Raw genomic sequence first — 14644 nt, forward strand, 5'->3', positions numbered from 1 at the left:
GAAGGTCCCGGCATAAAATAAGCCACTCCTTTCTTTCCCGTGGGTGTCGCAAGAGGCGACTAAGGGAGTTTATGGTGGAGGGATAGACAGCAGTATCCCTCTTAAAACATCACCAAAAGCCAAACAGTTATTGCTATGCGTGGCAACTACTAGCAAACTTCACCCCCCCCCCCTGCCCATCCGGAGAAGGCTATGTTCAGCAGTGGACAGTTAACAGTTGATGCAATAACAATATGGTCTTATACTGGTGGAATGGAGATAAACAAGCAGACAACTTACAAAGTCTCCTTGTAGTAAAACTTATTTCCTCTAGGTCCTTTTATATAAATTATCGTCTAGAACATATACTTAAAAAAAAAAAAAACAAAAACTATAAGCCAGCCAAAAGCATAATTTGTTTGGGCTTAATTTAAAATAAACATTTTTCAATGTTGCTGGTAGGTAATTCGATTAAAATTTTCCACATTAGGTTTTTTTTTTTAATATTTGAATTAAGAACTATTTTTCTCATATAATCTGTCTATACATGCTGTGATACTCTACATTATATTTTTTTTAGATTATTCATACTGTACGCAGGATATCATATAAAAAGTAAGGTTATAATGGATACACTGATACGATTATTGGCAGACCAGGACCAAAAAGTGAGGAAAGCAGCGGCCGAAGCCATAGTTAAGTAAGTCACCGTGTTTTTGTTTTTTTTATGTTTTGCATCGTAGCAGTTACCATGTCCCATGACTCATATCAGCAATTTTATATTGTATTTAGTTTTTTTTTTTTTATATTTCTCACTATAACAAGTAATTTTAAAGTACTGTAAATTTTCGTCAAAGTCACATAACTTGGTGTAAGGTGTTATTTCTAGTTTATCTATTCTTATGCTTAAGAAAATAAAATTTATCTTTATTATTAGTATAATGTTGTAAAATAATGTGCTTTGCACGCTTAAATAGCTTTCCATTGTAATAAAAAAAAAACTTACAAATAAAAATGAATTTTAATATAGGACGCCATGACAGAGAGAAGAGTCGTATTATATTTACAATGTTGCCAACCTTAGGCACAAATATCATAAAATATACTACAATTGTCATATTGTTTTATACATTTCTTTTTTCTGCAGCATAATACCAAGAATTTACCCGCCAAAACGTTCCACACCTATCACAATGGTCGCGGACATGGCAAAGGAACACAGCCAAAAGTTTATATTCGACCAGAACAAACTCTCGTTGGATCTGGTCCGCAATATGTACTTCTATAGCGATTTACCGGATCAACTGCGGAGTGGGGATGTTATCAGCAACATGGATAGTCTCAGGATAGTTGTCGCTGATTTGCTGTCGAGAACTATGTCTTCTTCATGTAAATATTATACGGTAAGTATATTTTTTTTTTGTGGATGATAATGGAATGGTAACCCCACCTGCGCTATCGGTATACACCGGCGGGGCACCAGTGAAGGATGGTAGGTGAGGATGAAGCAGGTCAGTTAGCCCATCGTGAAGAATTCAACAAGAATTGTTCACGACGGTTTCCAGGGGGAACCACGTGGAGGTCGACCTAATAGGGCATATAGCTAGCAATAGGGCTGTCAAACTCCATTGCTAACAATCCCTTTCCCCCCAACAGTAAGAATATAATGTTAATTAACTGTGCAATTCTGGCATAGAATAGGCCACCCGTTCCTTTCCCGTGGTTGTAACAGGTAACTAAGGGGAGGTCAAGGGATGGGCAGCAGCGTCTCTCGATAAAACATTTCCAAAGCCCGACTGTGGTTGCTAACCCGCCTGCCAAGCGTTGTAACTACTAGCATACCCCCCAAGGGGGAGGCTTATGTTCACCATTGGACAGATAAAGGCTGATATCATGACGATGGTATACTGTTAATTGTCAATAGTTTATAATCCTATATGTTTGTCTAAAAACTTCCTTAATTCCGTTTTTTTTTTATTTTTTTATTTATTTAAGGAACACCAACAGCATATTGCATTATAACATATAGGTATAACAAACATTAAATACAATACAATATATAAACATAGTTTTATTATGTTTGTTACCTCATAACTTCGTCAATTGTAAACTGATTTGGATTTTTTTTATCTGAAAGTATGTACTTATAAATTGGTCCCATAGAAACTTTATCGAAATCGGTTCATTGGTTTAGTTTTGAAGTCAACCGGTTGTTTTTGTGGTTTATCTATAACATAATGTTAATATATCAATCTATGACAAAAACTATAATAATAGGTGGCAAACAAACCATAGACAATGAAGACTGCGCAGTAGATTTTTTGTATGTAAAACTGTTATTGCGCAGGTTACGTGGCTAAAAAATTGGGTCTATGTAATTTTTATAAAAAATTGAATGCAATAAAAAATGAATCATAATATCAATAATGTTGTAAAATATTGAATGTTTTTTGCACGTTTAAACAACTTTTCCTTGTAATTAAAAAAACGCTTAAAAATACAAATGCACTTAAATATTAGAACGCCATGACAGAGAGAAGTATTACATAAATAATGTTGCTAGTCTTAGGCACAAATATCATACAATATACTACAATATCCTCAACCATTACCCATTTTTAATCATCAGCAAGGCCTACTTGAAACTCTTCAAGCTATATGCAAAAAATGGTCTCCGTGGAAACATGTTGATGCGTACAGCGAGCAAGGCATTTTAAGCTATTGTTTGGACAGTCTCGACTATTGTAACGGAACGGTAGCGGCCAGGACTGTATTGCTGAACTTATGTGCTGCGGTGTACCCTGGTATGTATGTTATATAGGATGTGATGATTTTATACTAATTCGCGAGCAAAGCCGCATGTTACAATTAGTTTATCGCATTTTTTAATGGATGACGGTGGAGTGGTAATTCCGCCTGCGCCAACGGTAGGCGCTGGTTGGGTACCAGTGAATGATGATAGGTGAGGATGAAAAGGCAGGTCAGTTAGTCTATAGTTATTAATACACCTGGAATTCAATACGATGGAGGGGGGAACACGTGGAGGTCGACCTAATAGGGTATATTGCCAGCAATGGGACTGATAGTCCGCATCCCTCCCCCAGTTTATAGTATTACCACTTTGAGCCGGGCGCTGAATTTGCTGTCCTTTCCGATCAGCCGGCAGCCGGCGAGAGATATAATGTTGTATGCTATCGCCAAGAGATTACTTTAGTACTAATGAGATAAGGAATTCTTTGTCGCGCTATTTTGGACGTTTTGGACGAAAGACAGCTACAAATACATATTACTAAAAAAGTTGTTACGTATTGTAATATGTGTAAAGATAAACCGCAGTTTTGTTTAGAATGTTCCAATAAATTTCATTAAAATTATATTTGATTACATTTCATTGAGACTAATTTTATTTTTTAACTCTAATACTGTCGGTCCCACAAACCGACGCCAGCCAAACGAAAATTCTAGTGCCGGTCCCCAGGGACCGACGCTGGCCACACGGAAGGTTCGCTGCCGGTCCCCAGGGACCGGCGCCGGGCCCAACGTGTTAATGATACTATGAAAGGTAAACAAATAATTCATAATTTCAGTGGAAATTCATAATGTAATGAAAAACAAGACATTCAACCGTGATATATTCGAGCGGGACTCCTCAAATGTCAGACAGAGATGGCAACACTTGGAGAACGAGAAAGTCAGTAACCTCGCTGAGAAATTCTTACAAGTGACGTTAAAGATGTTGAATGTTCTAGTCCATTTGATAGAGGAAGTTAATCCTAATGTGCATTTGAATAAGGGTGGTATTGCCTTACCGGGGAGTCCAGTTAGGAGGAAGACTCAAGGTAAGTAATATGTTATTTAAAAGTTTTTTTTTTATTTCTTAGATAGATAGATAATTTATTTGCATTACTTACTTACAGCACACAAATTACAACATACATATACAAAAAAAAAGCGAGATAACATAAATGATAAAAAAAAAAAATACATAAAGCTAAATACAATTTTCGTTTGTGAGTGTGCCATAGCAATACAAAATGGCCACAGCTCAGTTTATTGCTTCGCCCTTGATGACTTATGATTAAGTTAAAGTCACGAGTTTCTCATTTGACTCTAATCTTTGAAGACTGTTTTTTTATACAACTCCCTACTCGAAACAAACAAGTTGATGGCCTGTCTGATGCAGTGATAAGTCGCTTATACCTATGAACATTTTAGAATACATTGTGATCCCCAGGGTACCCGCTGTATTACTATTTTTTTTAAATAAGATGCATCGGTACTCTGTAATTAAGTCTTTAATTGTTCACACTTGACAGGACCCTCGTTATTTCCACTATACGAGGTCTGTTTTTAAAAAATGCGAGAAAAGAGTGCCATAAGCGCAGGGCTTCAGTTCTGGTCTGTGTGAACTGGCTTGTCACGCCATCTGTGAAGTTACCTCTTAACGAAACCCCGTCGGCTTGGAGCCCGCTTCCGTTGAAGAGCAGCGCGTCGTAATCAAGTTTCTCTCGAAACTCGGCAAGAATGGCCGTGAAATTTTTGCCGATCTCAGAACAGTTTATGGGGATGATGCTGTGAAGGAACCAACCGTCCACAAGTGGCTAAAAAGATTCAGAGAGGGCCGAGAAAGCGTTCAAGATGACCCACGTTCCGGACGTCCTTCCACTTCACATTCCGACGAAAACGTGGAAAGAATTCGAACTTGTGTTAATGGGGACCGTCGTTTAACGGTCAGACAGGTGGCTGAAGAGCTTAATTTGGGCAAAACCGTGGTCCACGAAATTCTAAGAAACGAACTTCAAATGAAAAAAATTTGCGCCAAGATCGTTCCGTGAGTTTTTGAGTAAAAATTCCATTACGGTGACCGAACACCCCCCCTATTCGCCGGATTTGGCCCCGTGTGACTTCTTCTTGTTCCCAAAAACCAAATTGGTACTTCGGGGGCGGCATTTGGGGGACATAAATGAGATAAAAAAAGCTACGACGGGGCAGCTGAGAAACCCACAACCAGAGGACTTTCAAGGAGCCTTCTCACAGTGGAAACGGCGTTGGCACAAGTGCATTATGTCACAGGGGGAGTACTTTGAAGGGGATAAAATTGATTTACCTGAATAATTGAAAAATAAAATTTTTAAAAAACTTTTATACGTACTTTCCGGACAAACCTCGTAAATATTAATAATAATGAAAAATATGTTTCCCACAAAAAAAATTCAATTGTGACAAAACCAGTTATTTTGATCCAAAAGTTGAACTACTAAACCGATTTTGATAAAATTTCTATTGAACCTATCTGTAAGTATGTACTTTCAGATAAAAAAATAACTTTTCAAATTAGTTTAGAATTGACGGAATTATGAGATAATAAAAAAAAAGTACAATTGTATAATTGAATCGCTTTTTTTGAAGTCGGCTAAAAAGGCTATCTATGCTTTTCCAGAATCGATACCCAGAAAGGCGAGTAACGCGGGAGAAGCAGTGGACGAGAAAGGCTCTCTAAGGAAGAAGGTTCCAGTGCCGGCTACTAGTTTAAAAGCCAATTTCGCTGGCCACTTCTATACTGAAATGTTTTATATGAGGTTTTATGAGACGCTGAGGGCTACATACTCTAATCATAAGGTACTGGTTAATCATAAGATTTACAACCGTGTTATATATGTATGTATATATATTATTTTTCAAAAAGGTTTGTTTTGTAATTTTTTTATACAACTTAGAATGGCAAACAAACAGACGGTCCACCTGATAAAAAGTGCTAACCTTCACCTATAGACATAAACAGTAGCATGGACATAACGGAGTATACTGTGTCGCCTATGACACTCTTTATGCGTTGCTATTCCTGAGGACAGGTGTTAAGCCTCTGTACTCTGTAATTTTACTGCCATATCCCACTTTTCAAACCGAAACAGCCATACAATTACAACTGCTTCACGGTAGAAACATGAATAGGACAGAGGTACCCAAGCAAACGACTTTTGTATAAATTCTCCCTCTGAGAATGAGTCAAATAAAAATGTATATGATTTGTGATATGTTAGATCACCTGAGATTTGCAAAATTTCATTAAAATTGGTTAAGCTGTTTCAGATATTGTTACTAATTGAGATGTGAGGGAAATATAAATTAATTATTTAATTTAATTTATTTTTTTTATATATTTTAGATATCTTGGATCCATTTTTGTTAGTGAGTGTACTTAAAAACTATGTTAATACTTAATCACTAATAATAATCTAGTCCTCTCGACGAGCATTTTCACGAGAGGACTATCTAATCTATTTACAAAATGTTCAGGATACTGTTGCTACTCCCGCGTATTCGACGTAAAGTGAAAATAAATTCTTCCACAGATAAATCTAGATCCAAAGAACAGTATGTTCCACGATTTCCTATCAACCGTGCTCGATTGCCTGGCTATCCAATTAGAACTGGCCACCGAAAAAGAATTTGGCCCCGTCACAGAAGAAATACTTTACTATCTCAAAGTAATAATGCCATTACGACCTGATACCACAGTGTACTGTGTTACACAATTGTTAAAATGTCTATTCGGTACAAATATGATAAGTCAATATCCAGATTTTATGAGTATATGCGACAAAATTGAGGCAAAGGACAAAACGAGCTTCTTCCACGACGTGATGTTGATAAATTCGTTAAATACCATAGACAAAAGCTCCAGAAGGAGTAGTGTGTGTTCGAATGCTAGTCAAAAATTGTCTCTGGACAGCAAGAATCCTAGGATGATGGAGGAACGGCAGATGTTGATAGCTATGGAGAATTTTTCTAAAAACAAAACTGATAGAAAGTGGAGTACCAATAAGAAGGAGTTGGAGAGATATATAAGGTTGTTTGAGCCTGTTGTCATACAGTCTTTAAAGGTAAAGTTTTATTATACATAGGAAAATGTTCTATATCTAATTTTATATACCTGGGGAAAGGGATCGTTAGTAATGGAGACTGAGAATCCCATTGCTAGCAATATACCCAACCAGGTCGACTCATTCGCCGTTTTTCCTGGAAACTATCATAGTTAATTCCTGGTGAATTCATCATGATGGGATAACTTGCCTGTTTTCATTCTCATCTATCACCTTTCACTGGTGCTCCGCCAGCGTATCCCATTAGCGCAGGCGGGGTTACCATTCCATTTTTACCCATAAAAAAGCTTTATATACCTACACCTTTTTAAAAGACTAGAAAAGCGCAGGCTACTTCTATGGCGTTGTTAGTGTATGTGGGCTGCGGTGAGAACTTACGATTAAGATCTAGGTTATTTAAAATTAAACTTTATTTACAGGGCTATACAATGCAAAACGACATACCGTTGCAGTGTAAAGTCCTATGCCTGCTCAACCAACTCCTCACCTTGAGAGTCAACTATTGTATGCTGGACAGTGACCAAGTATTCATCGGTTTTCTAATGAAGCAATTGGATTTAGTTGAACAACATGAGATACCGTGAGTGTTATGCTATTTTAGACGTTATAATAAAAGCAGTAAGGTGTAATTAAGTTGTATTGATGACTAGTCATCCACTTTAGCTAGATAGAAGTCCAACTCAGCCATATATATTATGTCAGGCTATATTATTTTTATAATGTAACCTATTTTGCTAAAAATATAGCTTTCTAAGATTGAGAGAATTCTTAATAATTAATTTGTAGAGAAGTTTTTGAGTTACAAACAAACAATCAAGCAAGTAGAAACGGCAGTGGGCTGGTAACATAGCTCGAAGCTCCACGTGGTTCCCCTGGAAACCATCGTGAACAATTCTTGTGGAATTCGTCACGATTGGCTAACTGACCTATTTCATCCTCACCTATCATCCTTCACTGGTGCCGCACCGGTGTATACCAATAGCACGGGCGGGGTTACCATTCCATTATCATCCATTAAAAAAAAAACATAGCTGGAAGAGTCGACAACGGATGAGGAAGAAAGGTTTTTAGGATTTTAAGATGTCGATGTTTGGATGAAAAACGTGCATGGTGTTAATATATCATGTATGGGTTTTTAATGACCGTTTAATAGACATATTCACCATCATCGTCATGTCCGCTTTTACCTGTGCACTGCTGAACTTAGACTTCCCCCTATTGGGGGTTTTTTTTCAAGTAGTTACCACGCTGGCATGCGGGTTGGCAACTGCAGTTAGGCTTTGGTAATATTTTAATATGGATGCTGCTGCACATCTCTCGCCCATTAAGTTCTCTTAGTCGCCTTTTACGATATTCACGGGAAAGGAGGGGGTGATTCATTCTATGCTGGGACCACATGATGAAGATTGTATATTTTTTTTTTATAATCTTTATTGCACTTGAACAAAAGATACAGCGATTAGTTTAACAGCTTTTTTTTATGCAACTTAGAATGGCAAACAAGCTGACGGCCCACCTGATGGAAAGCTGTTTATAGACAAATCCGTCATCTATAGACATAAGCAGTACCATGGATATAACAGAGTATACTGTTACGCCTATGATACTCAACAATAACAACAAGTAACAACTTGTTAGCAACGGTGGGCTTATCTCTAAAAGAGATCTTTATACGATATTGTTTAGTAAATAATTTTAACTTTAATTTTCAGGAACTGTTGCGACCTAGTGTACAATATACTACTATTTTTAGTTCAGTTATCGTCATCGAAGCACCATACCAAGCAAATTATAGAGATACCTAAGGTAATCATAGTATTTCTTGTAATTATTTATATTTATAATAAGTTTACTATTGTAATCTTTTGGAGGAAACAATAAAGAGTATCTATCTATCTATCTACGTCATAGATGACCTTCGACTATTTTAATGTAATAACTTACGTGTAATTAGATCGTAATACGTTAGTTTTGGAATCAATTCTGGAACCCTTAATCGTGAGCGGCTATGACGAAGGTGGGAATTTCGTCTAAACTGTTAGCCAGAAATAAAAGATTCATGTCCACTTTTAAACTTTATTAAAAAGTGATCATTATTGTCACCTTCGTGTTTAATACATTATATCATGCGTATTTGTAAATATACTTGTTATGTATATTTTTTTATACAATTTAGAATGGCAAACAAGCTGACGTCCCACCTGATGGAAAGTGGTAACCGTCGTCTATAGACATGAGCAGTACCCTGGACATAACAGAGTATACTATTTCACCCATGATACTCCCCATGCGTTGCCATTCCTGAGGATTCGGGTGTTATGTCTGTGTACCCTGTAAATCCACTGCCATATCCCATCCTTCAAACTGAAACACAGCTGTGCAAACACAACTGCTTCACGGTAGAAACACAAATGGGACAGAGGTACCCAAGCAAACGACTTGTACAAAGTCCATGGTATATATACAATATGTATATATCTATATAAATATGAGTATGCATGTGTATCAATTAATACTAGTACAGTGAACGCTCTATATAAGCAAGCTCTCTATAAGCAACATTCTTTATATTTTATTCATTCTACTCAGCTTAGTTAGTAAAAGAAATAAGTAAAATATTTTTCAGACGGTATTTTTATACTCATTTTTTTCCCTATAAGCAACTTTTCCCAATAAGTTTTTTTTTTAAATTGTTTCAAATGAGTTGCTTATATAGGAGCGTTTACTGTCCCGCATTCGAGTTTTCCATCGCTTCTGTTTGCAACATTTTGCATGTTGCTGGTAAAAAAAAAAAATTAAAAATGTCACCACAAAATTGTACAACTTTATAATCGCGCTATTTTGAAAAAAAAAAGCCTGTGTCTCTCATGTATTTGTAGGGAAACACTCGAAAGGTTATTTATCTAAGTTATATTAATTTTTATTACCATATTTGTGTAAACTACAGCTAATCCAATTGTGCGACGGTCTCATGGCTTCCGGGGCTCACTTGGAGTGCATCGCTGGCTTGGAGCCGGTCGCTGTGAAGGTCTTCAGCAGTATGGGAAGTAAGTTATGGAATATAATGTTGCAGTTTTTATTTGTCGTGTGGTCCCGGCATAGAATGGGCCATCCTTTCCTTTCTCGTAGATGTGAATTGGTGGAGACAAAGAAAAAATAATGGCTAATCACAAAAAGGAAGGGGGGAAGGGATTGTTAGTAATGGAGACTAAGTGTCCTATTGCTAACAATATACCCAACCAAGTCAACCTCCCCGTGGTCCCCCTGGAAACCATCGTGCTAAATTCCAAGTGGGCACGATCACGATGGGCTAATTGATCTGCTTTATCATTCTCACCTATCATCCCTCACTGGTGCCCCGCCAGCGAATATCGTTAGCGTAAGCGGGGTTAATATTACATTATCATCCATTAAAAAAGCAAAGTGAAAAACAAAACAAAAAAATAGAAAAATGATAGGTATTACAGTTTCAACACGAGCACAACATTGATAATGGACAACATAACAAATCTAAATAATACCAAATATATCTAAAAGGATCATATCAAATTAATCAGGCTTTTAAGGGTTAACATTGTATACGTTTATATATGTTTCGTCAACTTTTAATTTAATTTGTCGTTCAAATGCATCTTTTTTCGATCAGGTACAACCGTATTGGGCAGAGCACAGCAGCAAGAAGCCCAAGCGACGAGGGAAGTTTTATTTTATATGCTTCAGAAGACGATGCACCAACATAAGGTACGTATTTGATTTATTTCAGGCACTAAAAGTGTTAACACTTTCAAACACTAATAGGGTAACACTGTCAGAGTCGGCAACGCGCGTGGGATGTGTGGTATAGCGGGCAGGCTACAGTAACCGTTTACCACTAGACGGGTTAGTCTGTCTCGTTTGTTTGCTTGTTTGCCCGTACCAGGGTGGTAAACAAGCGTATATGCTTCTTTGCCACCTTTGTGGTATAAAAAACAAAACTGGGATACAGAAATAATTTAGTTAGATTGATTTATTTGCCAAAACATTATTTTTACAGATTTTTTTTGTCAACTATTTTATTTAAGTAATTTATAAGAAATATTGTAAACGCTCGAGTTACCATTCTTAAGTGACATTTCTTTATTTTTTTTTATTTGATTTTTATTTTTCTTAATTTATTTTTTTATTTCTTTTTTTTTTAATGCAACTTAGAATGGCAAACAAGCTGACGGCCCACCTGATGGAAAGTGGTAACCGTCACCTATAGGTATGAGTATATACCTATAGGTATGAGTATATAATACCATGGACATAGTAGAGTATACTTTAGAGACAACTTTAACAATGTACTTGTTAAACATTTAATTAACCACTTAAACATCTCGAAGGAGACCTTCTCGCGCATCGAAGGTGTTCCGATTTGCGCTATTCCGAGTACCTCTCGCCACTTAAAAATATTATGTTTATATTTTTATCTGGAGCGATACCTTTTCGCCCGTTTCTATTTCATAGAGCTTAGTGTATATTCACTGTATGCTCGTTCGAATTTAGTGCGTGCGCCAGTGCACCAGTTGACCTCATTTCACAGAAAAAACCCTTGCATTAAAGTGGTTAAAATAAATAATTGCATTCATTCATTACTATTTAAGAGCTGCACTCTTGCCGGTGGATCTCTAGCCATTCACTACGATTTTCATACACGAAATCAACTTTTTTCTTGATCTGCCTGATGTAAGTATGCCTTGGTCTCCCCTTCCCCTGCTTCCTTCTATCTTACCTTCTATTATAATGTTCATAAGCTCGTCGTGTCGTATCAAGTGTCCCAATATTTTCTCCCTACTGTTTATATATGCAATAGTTTCATAGTTTCTTTTTTTAAATAACTGCATTAGTTTTTTTTTTTATTTATTTAGATAAAAAAATAATAACAAAATAAAGAATAATAAAAAATATTATTTAAGGGAAATAATAGGTGAAGTTGTCTTCAACACCGGTTACCACAGTTTAGTAAGTTCTACCATGAAGCAGCTGTTTTTGCGTGGCTGTGTTTCAGTTTGAAGGGTGGGATATGCCTCGAATTTACTGGGTACAGAGGAATAACACCTGAGTCCTCAGGAATGGCAGCGCATGAGGGTATCATGGGCGAAACGGTGTACTCTGGTATGTCCATGGTACTGCTCATGTCTATAGGCGACGGTTACCACTTTCCATCAGGTGGGCCGTCAGATTGTTTGCCATTCTAAGTTGTATAAAAAAAAAATAGTAAAGTTAGTTGAAATATATTTGTCTATTTCCCTCCAAGGTACTGGACTTAGTGTCTTGCGTGCTGTCACTCTCGCAAGAGCACCCGGAAAGCTATTACCGCTGGTCGGAGTTAGCGACGGACACGCTACTCAATCTACTAACCCAGAGAACGATCGAAATAGATTCCACCGAGGCCATATCGTCACTGGAGAGGTTATTGGACTCCATATACAAGGATGTACTGCTGGAACCTACCAGGGTGGAAATACTGATGAAGATATTGTTCAAAGCGCCACCAGATCAGGTATTGTGTTGTTTAATTAATATTGTATTTGAATAAGGGCAGTAAGATGATGATGATGATGTGATGTAAATTTGTAATAACTAAAGTTACGAGCATACATACATACATACATATCTGCACGCCTGTCTCCAATTGGGGTAGACAGAAACAATGGAACGCCAATCGCTTCGATTGAATCAGACCTCTTTCGCTTTTTCCACATTCATCAATCTTTTCATACACGCTCGCCGGTTACGGGCACTTTTAATTTGGCCCTTTTTCAGCACGTCGCCTATGTGGTCGATATACTCTACCGACATCTCCATTTATTCTTGCTCGATAAATCGCTTTCGTAATTCTTATTTCATTCGTCCTCTCCAAATGGCCGAATTAACGCAACATTCCTTTTTTGATAAATGGAATGGAGAATATAGCTTACTTTTTATCTTGGTTAATGAACATATATCGGTCAAGTGTAAAAGTTAGTTTTGAATAAATCCAATAAGAAGATATACTAAGATTATGTATGCCTTACTATGTGCGTTCATATATATAATAAAATTCCAAATGAATTTAAATATTTGAATGTCACTTTATTTAGGAAAAGATTATATAACTGGCTAAAGGAACAGAATTTTTATGACATAAAAGATTTCCTTGGTAGACGTTTTTGACATTTGGTATTAACAAAAATTTTTGTATTTCTAACAATGATTGATAATAGGAAACTGAGTTTGCATGCTATATGACTTTAGCAGGACATGTGCACTCTTAAATATAATTATTACATCACTGTATACCATGTTTTAAGCAAATAAATATTTATTATTATTATTATCAATTTGTAATTCTAACATCTTTGTTTCACTTAGGGGGTAGAAGCATTGTTAGTAATCGAGACGTTAATCCCTATTGCTAGCAATATACCCTGTCGGGTCGACCTCCACGCGGTTCACCCTGGAAACCATCGTGATTAATTATCGTCAAATTGGTCGCGATGGACCAACTGACCTGACTTCATCCTCATCTGTCATCCCTCACTGGTGCCTTGACAGTGTATACCGATAGCGTAGGTGGGGTTACAATTTCATTATTATCCACTAGCGGCCTGTCCCGGCGCCACACGGGTGGACATTTTTACATTTTAAATAATGGCCATTAAGGCTGCACACGCGACGGAAGCTTAAAAATAGAGTAACTCCTCCCGTTTTCCCAACATTTTCCTTCACTGCTCTGCTCCTATTGACCGTAGCGCGATGAAAAGTATACCATAACATACCCAGGAGTATGCAGAATAATTGTACCAAGTTTCGTTAAAATCCGTCTAGTAGTTTTTGTTTATATAACGAACATACAGACAGACAGACAAAAATTTTACTGATTGCATTTTTGGCATCAGTATCGATCACTAATCACCGCCTGATAGTTGTTTTGGAAATATATTTCATGTACAGAATTGACCTCTATAGATTTATTATAAGTATAGATTATTTTTTTATTTCAGGCTACAACACCTGCGAAGTTTAAACTTAGATATCTCTCAATAATAATGGTTCTACTTAGAAAAGTATTAATCCTAATACCTGAAAGTGAGATTTTGCTTACAATAAACGATCTCAAAGCGAGCAGCCTCTCACCACAGTCGATCTTCTTCAACGTCAAACCCGACGTAGATCCGTTGAACGTGCAAAACGTCAACGAGAACTGCGCTAACCTGTCGCCAGATGTCGTCCTAGTCAGGTTGTTGTTTAAAACGTTGACGTACGTGATCATCGAAATGGACGGATGTTACGACACTAACTTTGACAGTTCGAATTTGGACCCTGAGAATATTGGTAGTAAGGTTCGAAATGACAAATTGTTGTATTCAGTGTGCGTTAATATTATAGTGCAAGTGAAACACATGCTACATTTGACTAGTAAGTACTTCTTAAAGTTTACTTTGTATTCTCTTAGTATAGTTTATATATTATGGTAGTCAATGAAAATATATATATATATATATATATATATATATATATATATATATATATATATATATATATATATATATATATATATATATATATATATATATATATATATATATATATATATATATATATATATATATATATATATATATATATAATTTTCCTATATTACTTAACATTGTTATTACTTGTAGTTAATGTTTGTATGTGTAGTAAATTCATTCCTTTATTGAAAATATTGCCAAGCGTGGCAACTATTGGCAAAATTCCCCTTATGGGGAAAGTTTATGTCCAGCAGTGGACAG

The 14644-nt window shown here is 36.5% G+C and overlaps 1 protein-coding gene across 1 annotated transcript in view; it reads left to right on the forward strand.

Moving 5' to 3' along the window:
* The window catches only part of LOC113513239 (huntingtin), a 54804-nt gene that overhangs the window by 13521 nt on the left and 26639 nt on the right, over positions 1 to 14644 (forward strand). The window contains exons 14-25 of the mRNA XM_052896812.1: positions 560 to 679; positions 1127 to 1382; positions 2609 to 2783; positions 3567 to 3818; positions 5420 to 5598; positions 6333 to 6863; positions 7283 to 7443; positions 8576 to 8669; positions 9811 to 9910; positions 10510 to 10604; positions 12142 to 12387; positions 13871 to 14285. Of these exons, the coding sequence (XP_052752772.1) occupies positions 560 to 679; positions 1127 to 1382; positions 2609 to 2783; positions 3567 to 3818; positions 5420 to 5598; positions 6333 to 6863; positions 7283 to 7443; positions 8576 to 8669; positions 9811 to 9910; positions 10510 to 10604; positions 12142 to 12387; positions 13871 to 14285 (2624 nt within the window). The remainder of the gene's footprint in view (positions 1 to 559; positions 680 to 1126; positions 1383 to 2608; positions 2784 to 3566; positions 3819 to 5419; positions 5599 to 6332; positions 6864 to 7282; positions 7444 to 8575; positions 8670 to 9810; positions 9911 to 10509; positions 10605 to 12141; positions 12388 to 13870; positions 14286 to 14644) is intronic.

The sequence above is a fragment of the Galleria mellonella genome, unplaced genomic scaffold (assembly GCF_026898425.1).
Source record: "Galleria mellonella isolate WM207_F2 unplaced genomic scaffold, CSIRO_AGI_GalMel_v1 utg35, whole genome shotgun sequence".
NCBI classification, from domain to species: domain Eukaryota; kingdom Metazoa; phylum Arthropoda; class Insecta; order Lepidoptera; family Pyralidae; genus Galleria; species Galleria mellonella.